Here is a 22,925-nt window from a genome sequence, read left to right on the forward strand (position 1 = left end):
ATGGTTCTGTAGCTTCAATTGACTCACGCTTTCAACTATGAAAATACTAAATCTCCACAAAACCCCTTCTTTTTATCCTCTGAAGAACTGGTTTTCGCTGAGTCACGAAACGGCAGAAAATTTAATGTTTCTACTCATTAGGATATTACAAATATATTATTATTATTTATAACTCTGTAATAGTTTATGTTGAAATACTACTGATTAACTTTTTTGTAATATATTTGGCTTACTAAATGAAATTTGACAGTATTATTCACAAAAGTATGTAGTGTAAACTACTTTTATGTAGTGACAATATTACAGTTATTAATGGTAATAGCAATCAGTCTTCAATGATGCTTAATGTCAAAAGAATGACTGAATATGAATAGTTTTCAAACAAAATTAACCAGTTTCATTTAACTTGGTCCAAACTACATCACGAGGCAATCGCCAACTTGGAATCGGGAAGGGAGGCGGAAAAGAGGAAGGCCAAAGAACACATTACGCCGGGAGATTGCAGCAGATATGAGAAGGATGAATGTTAACTGGAAAGAACTGGAAGGGATTGCCCAGGACAGGGTGGGATGGAGAATGCTGGTGTGCGGCCTATGCTCCTCCACGAGGGGTAACAGGCGTAAGTAAGTAAGTAATTTAACTTGGTCACGACACAAATCACATCAAATTCACTTTAGTATTATTGAAGCGTTGAAACTTACTGATATTCAAAAGTTTTATTATTTTTGTTAACTGCAAATGTATCTACTTTGAGGTGACCAAATAATTTTTTTTTACTTTTAATGTTAAAAACTTTCCATTATCATTATAAAAATGAAACATTCATAAAAATGTTATCACATTAAGTAAATTTATGTTTTTTATAGAGTAACAAGTAAAGTTTAATTTGGTCATAAAATAACTTTGTAAATAATAAAAGTAATATATTCAATCTATGCGGAATCGATCCTAAGGTCTTTTTGAATTTCTCAAAACGAATATCGATTTATCAGAACGGGGTTTTGTGGAGATTTTAGTTATTTTTTTATATAATTGAGATCATGAGTCAATTAAAGCTAGACCACCATGCAAAACCTGAAAGCACTGGACGGCCGTTTCGTTCTATTGTGGGACTCCTGGGTTCGAATCTCGCGAGGCGGGCTCGTTGATACGCACTGCTGAGGACTCCCACTATAGGACGCAACGGCCGTTCAGTGCTTCCAGGTTTTCCATGGTGGTCTAGCTTCAATTCACTTATAATCTCAACTATATAAAAAAATATCGATTTGTTGATGAAATAGCTTTAGACAGTCTCGTTATAGTTTACATTTCCATATTAGTGTACATATATGATCGTCAGTTAGCCAGCTGAAGTTCACAATGTAATCTACAGGTTGAATTATTTACACAAATTTCCTATCGTACAATAAGTTTTTTGAAGAATTCTCATATGATCGTCGAAACTTTGAACTAGTAATCAGTTGAGATAAAATTCTGCACTTTGAATTCGATTGTTTAAAAGTTATAAAATCATATTGATAAAACTGTCAAGGAAAATTAAGTAAAAATAATTGTAAGTAGTAATATAAACTATTATTACTTACATTTATGCCTAAAATTGTAACTGTTCTAGCAGCTACGGTAACTAACCAAAATAATGCACCATCAGCCCCTTGAAGTCCTTTTATTGAATTCTCTTTCAAATGACATCCAGTAATAATACTGCAACATTTCATTGATTACAATAAATATAATTAAAATTATATAATTATAAGTGATTTAATGCAAATGCTTCTAGGTTTCGAATTATATATAAAGTTTATTTGGTAATATAACACCATATCTTCAACTCCAGACCAGTACACAGTTTTACGTAACAGATAATAAATAATATCTGGTGTTGAACGCATAATATCGAAACAATGAACTGCTGTACAAAGTTAGATATTAGAAATCAGTTGATTTTTAAGAAATATTCAGATTACCTCTTGAGTCATACTACGAAAATTCAGATGATAACAGTTGCTGACGAGTTTAGTGTAAACAACTAAGAATTAGTATCGTTGGTTATAAAGCCTATAGATATCATTCTCAAAATAGTTATAACTCTGTGTGTATTTGTCTTAAGACTATATATGTATCTTGTTTTCTGAATATTAGAGAAAAAGTAATTTTCGTGCAATATTTTGTATCATCTGTATCTAAACACTTTACTTCACTATCTAATTACTTACATACTTCTTATTACGTAATGATTTTAATGTTTTGTGATTACTATTTTGGTCTATTAACCCACGTTTGACCTCCTATTTCTTATGTTTAACTATTGATAAAACTTTTGTTATCGTAATTTAATATTCTTACTACTATCAGTACACCTGTCTTCCCACTTTCAACTTGTACTTTTAACTATTATTATGCTTGGTAACGTATTCTATTTCATTGTGATTATTGACTCAAATAGCCTTGATTGGTCTAACATTTTCGTATAAATATTCATGTATATTAGAGTAAAGCCTGATGACGATCTAATTGAAAACAATTGTTCGCTTACATGTATTGTTCTAAAAATATACTCCCATTTAATGGTTACTCAATTAAAATGATAGACCACATTACCAGTGGGTCGTAAACAATACTATGACTTTTATGATTATCATGAAATATTTTGCATTAAATATTTTTACCTTTTAAAGTTATATATACGTATAAAGGGTGAAAAAATGAAAAGCTTTTGATTGTGTTATCCTTAATCATAGAAATAAGATCTATAGTCTTGTGGTGTAGTAACTTGAACCGATGAATATATATATGCTACGTTTTACGTTACATATAACAAAATTAACTGACTGATTAATATGATTATGTGGTCTAATATAATGCATTAAACAATTTTCTGTATCTATAAAAATATACATAGAAATTTTCATTGTAACTTATTTCTGTAAATATTCTGTTCATCAACAATGCAAGCAACTAATACAATTCCCTTAGTAAATTATTGTCTCTCCATAAAGTACCATTTCACTAACTTTTACATTATGGTTTGTTTATAATGCAAAATCTTTTAAAAGAATATTTATTGAGTTCCATTATTCTCTTAAGAGATATTAAGCTATCAATTCTTCATGACATATATCGGCTAATATTAGCTCGTTGCTTGCACTGGAATTGTGGTGTGGTCTACTTATATTCTCATAAGTAGTATATGGTGATGGTCAGACATAGAATGTATTTTGGCAGAAGACCGATAAGGAAAGAACTGAAATGAAGCGCAATTGGTAGGAAAATGCATAAACAATGAAAGTTGAGAAGATGGATTGATATTTACAGAAGGAACAGTGAAGATTGAGGCAATGGATTGTTATTTTGCACATTAACTATTTGCTGTATGGTTATCAGATCTTAGTAAGATAGTTTGTAATTTTTGCTTAAATACATTCGATTGTCCCTAGTCGTGTTATTGTTCATTACAGAATTACTAATTCATAACTAGTTAAGTCAGAATTAACTGAAATATCGAGTACGTAGAACCTTGCATCAATGTGTACTGGTCAAAATTTTCACAAGAATTTATGTTAAAAAAACAAAAGCTTCATAAATCAAAGTATGAGTCGTGATATATTGAAACTTTTTATTTTGTAAGAGATGTACATATTTTATTTTGTATGGGAAAATTAGGTCAATCTCGCCTCCCCTCCCCCAACTAGTCATAAAAAATTATCACTGAGCTACAGTACTTTATCTTACAAACGATAACTTTAAGTTTCGAAAATTAATCCTTTATTCTAGTTGCATTCATTAATGTTGGCGCTTTAAATTTAGTTGGATACTTTTATTCTGTAGCCTAATAAAAAGATTTATTTTCAGTGGATACATTTTCTTTTCTTTCTTTCGTGCTGCTACTGAGAGTCATGAAAAAGTAAAGAATAAGTCTTATTTTACGTTGTCATTTATTATGAATAATATATATAAGTAACACTACATAAACCATTTAAATACCTGACCCTGTCTGAGTACCTGAGTAGTATTGACAGCTTTTGTACAAAATACATGATTAAGGAATTGTACTTTTTCTATATTTAATGCTAAAAAGTAATGTCTTTGATGTGATCGGCATTCACAAAATAAGAAAAAGGACAATTAAATACTCACAGGTTTTTATCATTTCATTCAAAACTTCATTACACTAACTTACTTTCTAACTATAAATAGACGTGATATTTAATTGTATAGTTATTTAAAGCTGAACTGCCAAGGTATATGCTTAAATCTCATCTCGCTTACTACTGTTCGAACTATTAAATGATACCACCAAAATAATGGTATTTAGTCACTGATTGTTATTAAATCCTGTGACGGACTGATCCATTATTTTATTCTATTATCTAGTGAGTTAAAAAATTTCCAGTGCTACCGACTTCTATATGATGTAAAACGTTTATTTTTATTCGGTTATGAGTTATAAGAATTCATTATTTTTTAAAAGAATACAAAACACTACTTGTTTACTTGTAGAAGACCCCTTTTTATTAGTTTTTTTGCAATCAGTTTATGTTACATAATAACATGTTTTTTAACATAATATTCCTCACTTTGATAACAAGATATTAGAAAATAATTAATGCTTAGTTTATCAAATACAAATTAAAGCCATTAACAATTTTAAAAATACTCGCCAGGTGAACGGATTTGATTATCAGTTATATAAAATTTTCGTACTATCACATTCAACAAATATAAGGATTTCTTCATGAAGTTTTCACTATCTGTTTAGATGATGATACTATCAATACAGATTTAGACACCTCAAAAGTGGTGTAAGTTAACCTTATGTATTGACTCAATAACACTTTAGTCACAAACGATATTTACACCATCAGTAAAAACAGCTATGTACATATTTTAAAAGGACTCATTTACTTATAATTCTTAGCTCAGTTCTTACTTCCGTTTTACTATCACAAATTAAAGTAGAAAATCCTAAAAAAAGTATGTGGCAACCTAAGTTACTGATTATCTATATTTTGTTTCCATATGTAGGAGGTTCAATTCTGTTAGTAAATAATCACTTACTACTCATTGTTTGTTTTATAGTAAGAAGTTGGCAAATATATTGAGACTAAGTTTAGTGAAAAGTAATTGATTCTTATTGTCAATTTGTACAAAGGTTCTTCATTAGTCGATAAAGCATAGATTTTTGTGAAATTCGATTTTGCAGTATTCAGTGGTCTCATCAGAAATAAGTTTTCTTATTTACTTTTATTTGAAATTCCTCTTCAAAGAAATCACTTATGTGTATAAAAATTCATTTTCCTTTTTTCTTATATGACTGCACTAACCGAAATTTTTAGAAGTGATTTATGAACTAAAAAGACGCTAGCAGGAAATCAAAGAACGACGTTCAAGATTTGCTAGAAACTATGAAGTCTTGAAACACAAAAACAAACATTCACATGAAAAAACTAAACTGTCACTCCATCAAAAATGAGAAATAATGGTATTTTCATAGTTGAAAGCGTGAGTCAATTGAAGCTAGACCACCATTGAAAGCCTGGAAGCACTGAACGACCATTTCGTCCTATTATGGGACTCCTCAGCAGTGCGCATCCACGATCCCCCACCCGCGAGATTCGAACCCAGGACCTACCAGTCTCGAGCCAGAGCCCTTAACCGATAGACCACTGAGCCGGCTTTCAACTATGAAAATACTAAATCTCCACAAAACCCCTTCTGATAATTAAAATAATGGTATGTTATTCACTTATTCGACTGTAAAACTCGATTTCTTGTCTTAATAAGCATAATTATATGCTTCAATAAGATAAATGATTAAATGTTTTGTATAATTCAGGGGTATTTTATTGATCTGCAGTATCCAGAGTTACAAGATCATTCAAATATAATTTACTGATAACCTTAAAAGTGCATGTTTATGACAGTAATTACTTTACATATGATAAAAATTGGCAGTTCAACATATTAAGAAGTTCATTGCGAATACATACCTTAGTGCATTAATTAATGTCACTGGTGTAATTGTGTTCAACAAGTAAGTTCGTAAAATCATTTCAATTAAAGCAATATGTGATGCTAACCAAATTAGATTCAATTGATGAACAGACTGTGAACTATCCTCATTCTGTAATCCAGAATTTGGATACATCAAATCAGTGGGTTGGACGATGTAAGGATTTTGTAGAACTTCACTTTTGTAATAAATAGGTTTGGCTAGTTTTTTGAGAAAGAGAAATATTATTTTAAGTTACATAAAATAAATTGCTTACGATCTTTTGTCATTTGTATTATTTCATGTGAATATGATTCTAATACAGCTGGATCCAGCATCAATTGTCGACCGCCCGAAAAATGTGTCAATTCATCAAGTAAACTGGAAAAGCCTGTTATAACAAATAAAAAAAATAAAATGTAAATAAAAATTCATTATTGTTTATTTTATCACTTTTTCGTAGTATATTTCAAACGATATGTCGACTTCTCTTCTTCAAGTAAAATGGTTTGTACTCAGTCCAATAATTGCTTTCTGCAGTTAATAGCGAGCAAACATTTTGCAGAACCATTTAATTAAGCAAGTAAAGAAATATTATTTCCAATAAAGTTGGTAAACAATGCTTACAAGGCTGTAAAGTGGAACCCATTCCACCGAATTTTATAGAGGTTAATATTAGGAATGTATGAAATTCCAAATCTTTAGAGTAGCCATAAACTTAAGACGCAAACGCGAGGTTATTCGGGACGCAAATAGTGCGACTAAAATTATATTGCAGCTGACCATGTAAGGTTCATTCCTCACAGACATGTAAGTTTAATTTAGGAATCTTATTCACGTATTGACCCTCCACGTGACTAAATACTGACACTCGATGAGTCCCCTAACACTTGTATATATCAATCATCGGAGAAAAATCAACAAAAAATAAAACAGTAATATCAGTGGCAATAGAAATGTAATTATGAGGAATATAGTTTGAATGTAATGAATGAGATTGTAGAATGAAAAGTGTTAGATGGCATTTTGCCCGAAATTTAGAGGAAGATGATGAATAAATGTAACTGAACTACCATTATGGACAATTGACAAATGACGCATTAATTAAATATCTTAATGAAAAACAATATAATGTTTGATTATATCTAATTGCTCAAGTGAACAAATTGCCCCATTTGTCATTTTTAGAACGTTCAGGTGATTAAATTTAGATAATCTTCGATGTATCAGATGGTTTAAATTATTCGCTATAAAATTAGAAATTTGGTAATCTCCTATTACAAGGTTTGGAGTATGCCTTACCAAGTAAAATATATCAATATCTAGTTGTGGTTAATGTTATGTTCTTGGAACTGAGATGCAGCTGTTACTTCAGTGACTCGATAACACTGTGCATGTTAACTGATGTAAAGTAGTCGGATTCAATCAGTAAATGGGTAGGAAAGATTAATTTAGATCTGGAGAGCAGTCAACAAGGTTTTGTCAACCGATTCATAATACATCTCGATCCCACAGGAAGTTGAGTGTCATTGAACTAAATTATCAGTAAAAGATGAAAGTTCACTCATTTTCACTGTATTAGTATCACCCTAACATTTTAAATTCATCTGAATAAACCGCACTAGTTTCACTATTTTATTTTCTTTAAATCACAGTTTCAGAGCAGTAGATGTTGACTGAACCCCAAATAGAGCTGAAAACATAATTGAGGTAGAATGATACGAATTCACTACATTTCTTGGCTCCCCATCTTTTGATTATGACCATAGATGTGTTAAACTGTAACACTGAGGTATGATGCAGTGTAGAACAGAAGACACTGATAACGGAAAAAGCTATAATGGCAAAGATTATGAATAATAACCATATATATGACTGAATAGGTGAAATGTCATTTAAAAATAAAATTCAAGAAGCAAAGAGGGGTGAGGCAGTAATTAAGTGATGTCCGAAAACATATTAAATATATTGTGTGATAATTATTGAAATCGCGAAGAGTGTGCATGGGATGTTAATCATTTGAAAAGAGACACAGAAATCGTGAAGTGATGAGGTAGTAATTGTCACGAATTGGATATTGTAGGCTAACGCAGCAACTATACATAACTTGAAGATGTCTACTAGACGTAAGACAATTAAGTGAATGAAAAACATTTGTGAACAGGAGGATATTTTTGGCGTGCATAAAGTGAAAACTAGTTTGGTAAAGATCACATAAAAAAGAAACAATAATAGCTGTAATAGTCATAATAATAACAAAAGTAATAATTACAGGTGATATCAGTCAAAGTTATGCATTTTTCAAGATAAAGGTAAGTTGATTACTACCCCTCTCTCTGGACACTCAACTCAGGTTTGAGTTCGTTATTTGCCGCTTCTTTGTCAAACTAAAGGGACGCTGATATTTTTTCTACTGATTATTTCAAAAGACTGATAAGAATGGCTTACTCCTAGTACGTTTTTCGAATTTTATTTCAAATGACATTTCGTCTATTCAGTCATATATATACATCTATGGTCATAAGCAACAGATGGGGAGCCAAAAAAATGTAGTGAGTTCGTATAATTCTACCCGATTTATGGTTTTGGCCTGATTAAAATTCATGAAGGTAACAATCCACATAAATAAGTTTCGTTGAGTTGATGAATGACTTGATATAACAGTTGATAATTTCAGTTTTTCATCGTTTTAATTTTTTGTTATTATCTTGTCTGAAAAAAACCAACAATGTCGCAAGATTATAAGCAAAGACGGATGGTGGCTGGCAGCGGAATACAGGACACGCATTTACCCCTACTTGCGACTCGCCAGACGGATGTACCTGTATCCCAGAATTTATAATCACTCTGAGACTCGAACCCAGTACCGTTTGCTTCAAACTCCGCCGCGTTATCTACTTAGCTGTTCGTGGCTTAAGGAAATATCAATGCACAACGTACAATGTGCACATATTTCAATAAGAGACTGAGCAATTGGAGTCCTTAACATCAATGAGAAGATTCAAACGAACGACACAAAATGAATTTATCAAAGTGTTAGACGAAACGAAAATTCGAATCGTGGGCACAAAGTATAAATAAGCATTCAAAGTTATTTCAGTCTCGGATAAAAAGTGGGACGAGAATTGAAATTATAAACAACCACTGAGAGATACCAAGGTGACTTTCTGCAACTTCAATCACTTCCTATGGTCAAAATATAATGATAAATTTGTATTAATAATAAGGATAAGAAATAAGGTTTTGGAGTTAGAATAAGGAATCAGAGTTTAAGTTCTTATCACAAACTAACATTAGCTATAATGCTAAGATGCCTTCCAGCCATATATATTGATGAATTATGCCCGAAATTCTGTTATTCTGTTTTCAAAAAAATACTTAATCTGAATTTGCGTATGAATGAAAATTACAGTATGCTTATCCCCGTCTTTTAAGTATTTATGAATTAGCTCTTCATAAAACTTACCTCGAAAGAGTATGGAAAAGCCCACTGTTTCAAAGATATACTTAGCAATTTTTACACGCACGTTTGCTCCAAAACGTTTTTCAGCCAGGTGACTGTAGTTTTTTAGATTTTTATCATAAGTAGTAAAAGCAATTAGAGTGTTTAAGTTAAATTATTAATAATTATACGTAGCTAATGATATACATTCTCTATAACTTCTAAATTCATCTATTCCTCACAATGAATTCAAACAGGCACGTGGTAATGAAACTTGTATAAAATCTACAAAAATTGAAGGACAATAGTTCGATTTGGTTGGGTAAATGACATCGAATAATAGATTTGAGAAGACTCAGCAACTAAAGCCAAGTTGTCAGCTAAAAAATGCTCTGAACTCAACGACCTGTTTATTACTTCAGCTTTCGTGAAATCTATTATTTACGGGTAAAAGGCAGTTGTACCAGTATGTTCAATGCAGAAATTAGGTCTCGGGCAGAAATAATACTCTGTCATCTCAACAATATATTACCAATATGTGTCATTAAACCGAAATCACTTTATGTTTTCACCAAAGTTTAACAAATGCCAATTGTCGATATCTGTACATGACATTTAAACAATGAAATCTTCAGAAGGATATCATAATGTGTAATAACAGTCTAGATTAAAATACTAACCTTGTGAAGGCACTTCTAAATCGATAATTCGATGTACGCCTGCGTAAAGCTCGAACGATGACAGTCCAGTAACAAAAGATTGGTTGATTTCCCATATGCCCTACAATAATATTTTATTATATGCTGACATAAATAATTGATTACTTCATCACATTCAATAATTGGATACAAGAACTTAGGGTTAAATAACTGTCCCAACACCTTTAATGAAAGCCATTTAAATAAAAAAGACGTTTTTTCCTTCAACATAATGATGGGGAACATTATGAAATACCTTGAGCATATCACAACGACGCTAACTTGAAAAAGCTCTCTGAAATCAACTATCTTCATGACTGATTAAAACAATTTTACAACATCGTTCATATGAAAGTATATGACAATCGCAGTGCATTTTATTGCGATTACCATTCTGAATTCATGATCTCATTCTGTTGTGTTCCAGTTATTCATCAATCTGTGTTGCTGTAAGCAAAGCTGAAAACAGCATATCATATCGGGGTGCATAACGAACAACAGGTCATTTTCTCTTTGACACTCCTCATTCGGAGTCTGAAATCAAATGAAAGTTGCCAAAAGCACTCAATTATATATTTTCAATGGACAATTTTTCTGACTAAATTGATTCAGTATTATTGACAGTAAAACATTATATTTATTCTGACATTGAATTGAGCTCAATTTCCCGACTATGAATAATATTTGTATGATGTGGTGGAAGTGAAGATACGACTAGTATTCTAGTTTGACAACCAGCGACCAGTAGCACCTTCTATATGCGAAGCTCTTTCCGCCCAATGGAAATCAGAAGTCAGACGAGAATAGGTAGGGACGATGTATTTGATACGTTACCAATATATCGAGAAGCGTTTGTTCTTAGCTAGCTAGTGCACGTAGGAGCTGTGTCCCACGCCGAGTTGAAACGTGATCTGGTACGGTTGCATGACCGAAAGCCTTCAGTTAAACAAGTCCACTTAAACAATGTGGTCAGCATCCAATGTCGAACACTTAGAAAGCTATTGATTTTGGGGAATTATTTACAGCTACAGATCACTCTCCCCCTAGTGAGGTAGTGATGCCCCTAAGACGTGACCAGTCAGAAGTTTAAACCCAACGAGTTTGTCGTTGGTAAACACTCTTCTGATAGCTTGCTTCGTTTAGCAGCGTCTGGTCGTCTTCCCTTACACTAAGTAACCATAATATACAACATAGCAATAAAGAAATAAAGTACGATGAAAATTTCGGTTCCTTTTTATAATAAATAATGAATAGGGGATTCGAGATTAAGTTTGTGTCCTACGTGCAATAGTCGTTTAGATGTTCTGGAAATCTTACTCGTCTTCCAGAACGCGTTGTTTTAGGTTTATTTTCCGATGTTGATGAAGTGTCAAGGTGTGTGTCGGCTGTCGTGTAGGGTACTACAAGTGTAGGAGCCGTATCATTCGATTGCACCAAAGGAGATTCGACGTAGCTAGGGTTTCCTTCTAAGTACGCTGCTTTTAGGCGATCGATACTGATGCTATCGTTCGTACCGTTCTTATCGACTACATAGTACTTGGGTTCACGTTGAAGAACTTTGAAGGGTCCTTCGTATGCTGATTCGAGAGGTCATCGATGTGAGTCTCGACGAACGAAGACGTGTGCACTATGTCGTAAGTCAGGTTGAACGAAAACATCAGTTGATTGAGGTCGAGTGTGAGCAGGTTTAACTAAACGCATAGCGTTTGTAAGCCTACTCGTGTAAGAGTTTAGATCCATGTTCAATGAAGAAGCTGAAGGATCCACGAATTCTCCTGGGAGTCGGAGTGTCGTTCTGTAAACGAGTTGAGATGCAATGTATCCAATGTCAGCTTTCACTGGATTTCGGATAACAAGTTAGACGAGTGGAAGAACGTCTGTCCACTGTGAAACGTTTGAAGCTGATAATGAAGCTTTTAGTTGTCGATGAAAACGTTCTACCAACCCGTTTGCTTGTGGGTGGTAGGCGGTCGTTCGGAAGCGAGTGATTCCTAATAGTGAGGTCAGACAACGGAAAAGTCCAGATTCGAACTGGCGTCCGCGGTCTGTAGTGATTGTGGAAGGGCAGCCGAAGTCTGCTACTCATCGTTCGACGAAAGCGCGAGCCACTGTTTCAGCAGTAATGTCCTGTGAGGATGGTCCACAGGTGAAGTCGAGGAGGCCCTAGGAAGCCCAGAAGGAGCCCAAAATGTTCCATCCAATCAGCTTTTGGAAGAATATTCCAGAATTTCCACGTGGAGCTTCCCTATTGGACAATGCTGATAACTCCCTGTCTGCGGATTGGATAACTATAGTGATGATTTTGTTTCTACTAAAAACTATAAATACCTGATAATTTTGTACCATATTCGACACTGTCTGGAATAACATTCCTTCTACTTGTCTTCTGTCTTTTGATTTGTGACTTGGGAGGGTTCCAGCGTTCGACTGCTCAAGTATTGTGCGATAGACTAAGAATTCTAAGTTCGAGATACAACAACTGGCGACGGGGTTAGCTTATCAAGATGTCATTTACCTTTGAACAATTTGAAGCCTTGCTGGAGCGTCAAGAGAAACGATTTGAGCAGTTCCAGGTTCGTATCATAGAGACTTTAACGCAGAAATTGAACCTAAGTCAAACTGGTGCTACAGATGATGCTTCCAAATCTAGTGTCGACCATATTATTAATTCTATCCATGAGTTTAATTTCGATGGTTCGGCTGGCATTTTTTTCGAAACCTGGTTCAAGAAATACGAAGATTTATTCAAGGTCGACCTCAGAAAACTTGATGACGCCGCCAAGGTCAGAATACTCTTAAGAAAACTTGGCACAGTTGGACATGAACGCTACAGTAATTTCATTCTTCCAGAGAACCCAAGAGATTTTACTTTTGATGAAACCATTGAGATTTTGTCACAAATCTTTGCTGAACAGTCGTCCTTATTCAATATTCGTTATCAATGTCTGAAGATAACAAAAGCAGCTGATGATGACTGGGTGAAGCATGCAGGTTTAGTAAATCGTGAGTGTGAACGCTTCAAATTATCAACTATGACAGAAGATCAGTTTAAATGTCTCGTATTCGTGTGTAGCCTTCAATCTTCCGAAGATGCTGATATCAGAACCAGAATTTTGAGTAAAATTGAACAGTGTCCAAACATAACACTACAAGAAGTTACTACAGAGTGCCAAAGATTGGTAAACTTGAAACACGATACTTACATGGTCGAAAATAATAACCGTTTGCCACATGTTCATGCTGTAAGCGAAAAGAAAGAATTCTGCCCAAGAAATGTGTCGCCCACAGACAACCAGCCCCCATCTCGATGCTGGTCATGTGGAGGTTGGCACTATCAGAGGTTTTGCCCATTTAAAGAACATCGTTGCAGTAAATGTCATCGAAAGGGGCATAAAGAAACAAACTGCAGAAGAAGAATCCAGAAACGACATTTTGCAAAACCTTACTTCAAGAAATACAGGTCTGGCGCATTAACGAAAAGAATATTGGTATCACATAACATAGCACGAAGTTGCCGCCAAAGAAAGTACGTAACCTTGAATATTAATAAACGCCGTACTCGACTTCAGCTTGATACAGCTTCTGATATTACTTTAATAAGCCCAGAAACTTGGAGGAAGATTGGGCGACCAACAGTGCATCGAACAACACAACTAGCGCACAGTGCATCTGGCGGAAAGTTAAATATTGTTGGAGAAATACCTTTCATTGTGTCTAAAGGTGCAGTTACGACAAATGCAACCATTTACATTACGAAGAACCCAGGACTAGACTTATTGGGACTAGATCTAATAGAAACACTTAAGCTGGCAGATCATTCTATTAATAGCATCTGCAGACGAGTGACTACTGACAACTCCTCAAGGTGTAACCAGAAAAGTACCGTGTTGCAAAGACATCACAACGTTTTTAAAGAAGAATTGGGAGGATGTACGAAGGCCAAAGCCTTGTTAACCCTCAAACCTGGTGCTACTCCCGTTTTTCGACCCAAAAGACCTGTGCCCTACGCAGCGCTACCGATTGTTGAACAAGAATTAGAACGACTGCAAAAAAGTGGAATTATAGAACCAGTGAACTTTTCTGATTAGGCAGCTCCAATAGTAATTGTTTAAAAGCCCAATGGAAGTATTCGATTATGTGCAGATTATTCCACTGGATTAAATGACGCACTTGAAGCTCATCAGTACCCCTAACCATTACCAGAAGACTTATTTGCGAAACTTAACGGGGGTAAGTATTTTGCAAAACTAGACCTATCAGAAGCATATTTACAGATTCCAGTAGCGGAAGAGTGCAAACATTACTTGACAATAAACACTCATAAAGGGTTGTTTCGATATAATAGACTTCCGTTTGGAGTAAAGACTGCCCCTTCAATCTTTCAACAAGTTATGGATACTATGCTACAAGATATTACTGGTACTGCGGCCTATCTTGACGATATACTAATCATGGGTACAGACTATGCTGACCTGGAGAAGAAGGTAGATATGGTTCTCAGACGCATAGTAGATTTTGGGTTCACATTACGTGCTGCAAAATGTGATTTCTACATGGAACAAGTCCGCTATTTGGGATTCATAATTGATAAAAACGGAAGAAAACCTGATCCTGAAAACGTCGAGGCTATCAAGTCCATGCCTCCACCAACTGATGTGTCAACTTTACGCTCTTTCTTGGGAATGGTTAGTCATTATGGAGTTTTTCTTCCAGAACTGTATCGCCTTCGTGCTCCTCTTAATGGGTTGCTGAAAAAAGATACTAAATGGTTCTAGTCATCTGAGTGCCAAGAAGCTTTCGTAAAACTAAAACAGCTCCTGTCATCAAACCTTCTACTCACACACTATGATCCAGATCTTCCCATTATAGTCGCAGCAGATGCGTCCAACTACGGAATCGGCGCAGTGATCTCACATACCTACCCAGACGGGTCTGAGAAGGCAATCGCCCACGCTGCACGGTCGCTGACTATGACAGAAAGAAACTACAGTCAGATAGAAAAAGAGGCCCTCTCTATTATATTCGCTGTAAAGAAGTTCCACAAGATGCTATTTGGCAGACAATTTACCTTACTAACAGACCATAAACCGCTGCTGACAATTTTTGGATCGAAAAAAGGTATACCTGTATATACAGCAAACCGTCTACAGAGATGGGCAACTACACTGCTGGGCTATGATTTCAAGATAAAGTACCAACCAACAACGGATTTTGGACAGGCAGATGCACTTTCAAGACTAATTAGTTCCCGTACAAAACAAGAAGAGGAGGTCCTCGTGGCTGCCGTAGATGTTGAGGTCGAGGTTCACACAGTATTAGCAGACGCAGTTTCCGGACTTCCAGCTACATTCGAAGCTATTAAAGGAGCTAGTGAGGAAGATAACATGTTGAAGTTTGTTCGCCGCTGCATACTCAACAAGTGGCCTTCGTCTAGACTACATGGAGAACTCTTGCAATTTTTCCGTCGACGAGATTCATTGACAGTTGTAGATTCCTGCATCATGTTTGGCCACCGTATCGTTATCCCCAGAAATCTTCGAAACCAAGTCCTTAAGCAGTTCCACAGCGGACACCCGGGGATAAGTAAAATGAAGTCGTTAGCTCGAAGCTACGCATACTGGCCATCAATGGACCATGATATAGAGCAAAAGTGTCGCAGTTGTTCGTCCTGTTTAGAGGCCGCAAAGAACCCAAATAAAGCTGAACCGCAACCATGGCCAAAACCAGACGGTCCCTGACAAAGAATACACGCTGATTTTGCCGGCACAAGGCAGGAATTACTTGGTTGTCGTCGACGCCTTCACAAAATGGCCAGAAGTATACGACATGCCTAAAATGACGTCAGAGAGTATTATAAGAAAATTGACAGGTTTGTTCGCTTGTTTTGGGGTTCCCGAGATCCTAGTGACTGACAACGGCACCCAGTTCATGTCATCTGTCTTCAAACGGTTTTGCATTGAAAATGGCATATCACATCTACAGTCTCCCCCGTACCATCCTCAGTCGAATGGCCAAGCAGAAAGATTCGTGGATACCATAAAACGAGCTCTAGTCAAAGGGGGAGGAGAGGCCATCCCAGAACAAGTAATCAGCAAGTTCCTTATGTCTTACAGAGTTACCCCCAATCCGGCAGTATCAGAAGGTAAGTCACCAGCCGAGTGTATGTTCGGAAGGAAAATCCGAACAGTCTTTAGCAGTATGTTGCCACCTAGAAAGACAAGTAAACCCACGAATGAAAACCATATGGTCACTCGTAGCTTCAAGGTAGGTGAAAGGGTACTCGTTAAATCGTATCAAGGTGAAAGAAGGTGGGAACCAGGTATTATAGAACGTCGAATTGGAAGAGTATTGTAACTAATCCGAAGAAATGTCGGAACTTGTATAAGACACATCAACCAAATTCGAAGGGATGGCAGAACATTGATGCCACAAAGCCGGCTCCCATTTCATTTGCTCATGGATTCATCTCCAAAAAGCACTCAGGCGCGCGAAGGTAGAAATGATAAAAGACGCAAGAGCAAAGCGACACAACCTTCGAGATTAATGAGTCGCAAGAGAATCACGGTAACTCAATTCCAGGTGGATCCGAGGAAAAGGTCTTATACAACAGACTTTAAAGGGGGGAGGTGTGAGGATGGTCCACAGGTGAAGTCGAGGAGGCCCTAGGAAGCCCAGAAGGAGCCCAAAATGTTCCATCCAATCAGCTTTTGGAAGAATATTCCAGAATTTCCACGTGGAGCTTCCCTATTGGACAATGCTGATAACTCCCTGTCTGCGGATTGGATAACTATAGTGATGATTTTGTTTCTACTAAAAACTATAAATACCTGATAATTTTGTACCATATTCGACACTGTCTGGAATAACATTCCTTCTACTTGTCTTCTGTCTTTTGATTTGTGACTTGGGAGGGTTCCAGCGTTCGACTGCTCAAGTATTGTGCGATAGACTGAGAATTCTAAGTTCGAGATACAACAGTCCTTAATAGGTACTGCTTCTGACCATCGAGTGAAACGGTCTACGCATGTTAAGAGATATGAGTATCCGTTTGAATCGGGTAAGGGTCCTACTAAATCTAGATGAACGTGGTCGAAACGAGCATCAGGGGTTTTGAAAGAGCCTAAGGGACATTTGTTGTGTCTAATTACCTTAGATTTCCGGCAGCTCACACAGGAGCGTGCCCACTCCCTCACGTCTTTATTCATGCCAGGCCAGCAAAATCGTTCGGCTATAAGCTTGATGGATGCACGAACACCTGGATGAGAAAGATTGTGCAACGTATTGAAGACGTTGCATCGATAATGTTTTGGTACTATTGGACGATCCCTACCTGTAGATGTGTCGCACAGTAAGGTTTCCTTACCTGTTCCCATCTGCCTAATACATAGTTTAAGAGTTGTCGAGGATAGCTCATGCTGAAGATCAATGTCTTCTTCTTGAAGCTGAGCGAGTTTAAGAAGGTCGATTCCTTGGAAACTGTTCAAGGAACTTATTCGAGACAAGGCGTCTGCGACTACATTGTTTGCTCCAGAAATGTGTTGTATGTCTGAAGTGAACTGTGAAATGTAGTCGAGTTGTCGAGACTCTCGTGGTGAGTACTTGTCTGAAAATGAACTTAAAGAGAAGGTAATAGGTTTGTGATCGGTAAAAAGTGTGAATTCTTTTCCTTCGATGGAATGTTGGAAATGTCATACAGCACAATACATAGCTGGGAGTTCCCTATTGAACGTGCTGTACCTAGATTCCGCGTCTAGCAACCGTCTCGAGAAAAATCCTAAAGGTTGCCAAGAGTTGTTAACCCATTGTTGTAAGACTCCTCCGATCGTTGAGTCGGATTCGTCTACGGCGATACTAATGGGCGCTTGAGTGTCTTGATGCGCAAGCAGGGTTGCCTTAGCCATTTGTTCCTTGACTGTGGAGAATGCTTTTCGAGCGGTGTCGCCTAAACTAATTGATTTTGCATTTCCACGAAGTTGGTCGGTTAATGGTTTCATAAGAGATTCGCATTTAGGTATGAACCGTCCGTAGAAACTTACGAGGCCGTTGAAAGTTCGCAAATGCTTAATCGTGGTCGGTTCTGGGTAATCCAGAATGGCCGCCACTTTGCTCCTAAGGGGTCGGATGCCTTGAGCATCAATGGTGTGTCCTAAGAAGTCTAAGGAGTTAGTCCCGATTTGGCATTTCTGAATGTTGACAGTAATGCCATGCCTTTGGAGTCGATCGAAAACAATGTCCAGATGCTGGGGATGTGATTCTCTGCCCGGACTTGCTATGAGGCAGTCATCAACATACGCATGTACGAAGTTGAGACCTCGAAAGACGTCGCCTATGAACCTTTGGAAGGGTTGAGCCGCATTTCTTAAACCAATAGGCATCCGCAAGAATTCGTAAAGGCCGAAAGGAGTGATGGTGGCGGTTTTAGGAATGTCGTCGGTTGCCATCGGTATTTGGTTATAAGCCTTAACTAAGTCGATTTTCGAAAAGACAGTTGTACCTTTCAAGGTAGCTGTCAAATCGTGAATGTGAGGCAACGGGTAACGATCGGGAATGGTATTAGCATTCAGACGCCGATAATCACCAGTTGGATGCCAATCGTTGCTGTCCTTTTTAGGGGCCATGTGCAAAGGAGATGACCGAGGGCTATTTGATGGTCCAATCATTCCTAAGTCTATCATGTGGTCGAATTAGTTTTTAGGTAACCTAAGCTTTTCGGGAGCCAGTCGGCGGGCTTTCGAGAATACAGGTGGTCCCGTAGTCGAGATGTGATGTGTAACATTGCTGGTTACGCAAAACAATTTCGGTTTCGGTTGGTATATCCTTGAGTATTTGTCGAGTAATGATTGATATAGGGGGTCTATGGTGTGCTTAATTGTGACTGGGGATAATCTGCAACCAGAAAAAGGAGCTACGCAAACGGACAACTTAGTGTTTCCGTCTATTAACTTTCGTAAGCGTGTGTCGATTAGTAGATTGTGGTATTGTAACAGGTCGATTGGCATAGAAACATCTGCAACCCCGAAAATCCAGTGTATGGGTTTGCGTAATCCCACGTTAAGGTAGACGTACCCTTTACCGTATGTAGCGATCGGCTTTCCGTTTGCCGCCTGTAAACTTAAAACAGACTCGTGAAGTCTGTCGTTGGAATTCGCTGGAAGAACGCTAACTTCTACGCCGGTGTCGACGAGGTAGCGAACGTTCGTGGTCACATCCGTGACATATAACAGACGGCTGTGTTCTCCGGCCACGGTTGCCGTTAACTCTTGCCGGCTTGTAAGTTTCCCGAGTATTTTTTTCGTGTCCGTGGATTTGGAGTTCGGATAACTGCAGGGTTTCCTGCAATTTCTGGAGGACTTACCATACTGGTTATGATACCAGCACCAGTCGGGATTATCTGTCTCTCGTGGTCGAGAGACCTTGTAGTTAGAGCCCATACCTTCACGTAATCACATAAACTTGATTTCTCAGTTAGAATTCCCTATTTTCACCCTTTCTCGGCCCAGAATCTACGAACCGAATTCGAGTAGCTGATGTATTTATTCAACTGACCGATCTTTGTTAACATTATCTCTTTTTCCTGTACCTCTTAACGTGACTAAGGTCGAATAACCTTTGATTGCCGTGACCACCACTTTTATGGAACAGACATATCTAGAAGCTAGGTCAACGTAAGTCAACTTCAATAGTGAGGTCTTTACGCACAAACAAGTAACAACTATTCTATCCTCCGTTTCTCTATTATTAGTCGAGACTACTGAAGTTTTGAAATCTTAATTTTTATTACAGCTCATAAGGCTAACTACAGCATTTCATCGAAAGCAGTTAGTGTTTGTGATTTGTGAAGCACACATGACTATGACCACGTTGTCGGTTGTAATTTCTAGTTGATGACCATGAAATTTGTTGATCCTTGCTATTCGTTATTTCTAGTCCATCGTGTTTGTGTTGTGCATCAAATAATGGCATTTATAGCATCTCTGAGCTTTAAGTCTCTCATTATTTCCTGAAATTGTCGGAGACGTAAGGGTATTAGGTGCAGCAAACACCGGTTTTGTCTCGTCTGTAGGGTTGAGTTTGGATCTGGAATCTCCTTTACCCAACTAGACCATATTTCTAAAATTATTCCTGTATCAATAGTATATTAAATACGCGGTGGGGATTGTACCGTTGTTGAGTTAGTACATACTTTTTCCTCATCATTCATCAATAAAAAGCGCCACATTTTCTCCAGTACTCAATGTAGCATTTTACGGCACATCAGAACGTCTGTGAATAGTTTATTCTATATATATTCTATAAATTTCCTGTATCGTTATATCTTGTTTTTACTGCTCGTCAGGCAATGATGCGTATTTGACTTCAATTAATTATGAACTTATACAAATTCAGTCTAGTTTAGAATGAGTAACTCGGCAACTAAAAATTGTACTTTTGTGTATTTGTATGAGATCTGAATCCCTACTGCATTTCTTTCCGAATTTCTTCGTTAATTTGCATGAACTCCAATCGTCCACAAATCTCTGTAGATGGTCATTGTTTTTAAACAGTTTGATGATGGCTGAATCCTAAGGGCATTTTCATGCCTGTGGAAATTCTTGTTCTCTCGATCGAAGAAACCAGACTAGTAGTGAATAGGTCTTTATTTCTAAATCTTGAAATGCAGTGTGGAGCGCAAGGCTATATTTTCAAACACGCAAAACTTTTCAATATTCAGTATGAAATACTAGTAAGTATCGTCCGCAAACAAAATAAAGAAGTGAATGAATACTTAAACTTTAGTGTTTTGGCATTTGGATTTTCGCCGTCAACTCTTGGCCAATCAACTCAAGTTGTTCATCTTAAAATGGACTTCCATAGGAATGTCGGTTCGATCATCTTCTCCAACAGAGGCATGTCGGTTCTGTTTATACAGACTAATGGATAATTACTAGCTTGTTCAATGTTTGACTTTCAAACAATGACGACCAACGCCCTGTCAGTCATCGACCATACTACATGGAAGTCATATATTTAACTAGCTTGATGTCTTGTAGCATTTGGTTTCTTTCACAAATTATCGCCCATGAGTTGCTGAACCCGTCCTCTGCGTGAGGACCAGAGCTTGTAAGAAAATGGAAGGTGGGAAAAATTAAGAAAAAAGTTAACTGAGTATGTGCTGCGAGTGGGCTACCCAACACCATGTCGGTGAGGTGCGATTTTCCCATGATCTGTCCACTTATCGGGTGTTTACTCACCTGCCTCTCGAGTCGCTCTCGAGGGAAAAGTTAGAGCATAATCTACTTTGACGGAAGAGTGAAGTCAATCATACCTGAGGGATTGCTCTATCGTTTTTATGAAACAATCAGGTACAAAGGGAAATGTACGATCGTAAGTGATAAATGTTCGTCCTGCATAGGTGTTTGATCTACAGAATGGACTGGTAATCTGGAAGGAGATAAACACAATGTAGTTACCCTGGGTACGAAAATGCATGAAAAACAGAAACTTAGTTTTTTTAATAATAAAAAATTATAGATGTGTGACTCACCAGAAGTTGAACTCATCACAAATGTCAATCAAAAATATGACCTTGAGTTTGTGATGACAGCGTTTTATAGCCGGGTATAAGAAGTATTCACTGACTCTGAGAATTAGAACATATGATTAAGGATAGGAACCATAGATACTAAGAGTACGAGGATCTTATCGTCAGCGACATAATCGGAATCTCACAGATTAACCATTTGATTGGTTTTATGTAAATGTGCATGTTATAATGAGGCTATATTTCCTAAAGTTGCTTAGGGACTGAATTGGTTGATACTATGAACAGTTGCATGTTCTACCCATCAGTAATGATAACAGTCGACCAATTGAAGGAAATACTGCGGCCAAGCCCAATTGGCCAAATGCATAGTCTATCACTTGGGAAGACGATAGCTCGGGCGCATGAGTAGGCATCTCACGTTACACAACAGATTCAAACTCGGGATAATTGTGTTAGAATTCTGCAGCACAACTTTCTGAGTTTATAGTTGTCATAAAATAAACTTGTAGAGCGATTGGCCTGGGCTGTCTGCTTGAGTTAGCGCGTACGCCAAGTTTGTTTCTGGCGTCAAAAGCTTTGTAGCTGTGCCCTGGGAGCGTGATGCTTAAACAATGAAAAAAAGGAGAGACGAGGCACTTAGATATGAGTACTAAACAATGTTTAACATTTTGCAGTGGAACAGACAGGAGTGTGGTTAGTTATTAGATTAGATTCATACTGGTTCTTGTTGCTGGAGTGAAATGTAGTTACAGCCTCCAGATGAGAGAATACAGTAATGAAGAACAATGAGTTGTGATATGTAACATGGTGGAGTAGGTTCAACTAATGGAAGGGAAGTCAAAGTTAGAATAAGGAAAGCCGTTCACTAGAATGGAGAGTGCATCAAGAGAGTAGGGTGTTAAGAAACGCCAACAACTGTATCTTTTATTGTCTGATTTTTCTTTAGTTTTTTCTCCACCCGATGCCAGCCACACAGCTTAGTCTTAAGGTTCGCGTTAGCATGTTGTAGGTTTTTTTAGTAGCACAGCTAATACAGCATAAAACTGGTGAGCATAGGAGGACAAACTCAATACCACTGATTGATTAGCTCGCTCCCAATCATACTGAGTCTGATACAAACAAAATTTTCTGTCTCACAAATATGGGTGGATTTAATACATCGTTCTTACTATCAATGCTTGCTGGTCAGTAACTCTACCCTCACTCCTCTTGTGATGTCGGGCTCAGTCAAGCTTGTTTTGGGATAAAAATCGCAAGATGCTTTGTGTTTCA

General features: G+C 37.0%; 1 protein-coding gene across 1 annotated transcript in view; it reads right to left on the bottom strand.

The window, feature by feature from the left end:
- The window catches only part of Smp_194430 (hypothetical protein), a gene marked incomplete at both ends in the record, with an annotated part of 43,262 nt that extends 36,935 nt beyond the window's left edge, over positions 1–6,327 (bottom strand). Inside the window, 3 exons of the mRNA XM_018792055.1 lie at positions 1,584–1,701; positions 5,988–6,210; positions 6,267–6,327. Coding sequence (XP_018644953.1) covers positions 1,584–1,701; positions 5,988–6,210; positions 6,267–6,327 — 402 coding nt within the window. The remainder of the gene's footprint in view (positions 1–1,583; positions 1,702–5,987; positions 6,211–6,266) is intronic.
- Positions 6,328–22,925: the final 16,598 nt, after the last annotated feature.

The sequence above is a fragment of the Schistosoma mansoni genome (assembly GCF_000237925.1).
Source record: "Schistosoma mansoni, WGS project CABG00000000 data, chromosome 1 unplaced supercontig 0010, strain Puerto Rico, whole genome shotgun sequence".
NCBI classification, from domain to species: Eukaryota; Metazoa; Platyhelminthes; class Trematoda; order Strigeidida; family Schistosomatidae; genus Schistosoma; species Schistosoma mansoni.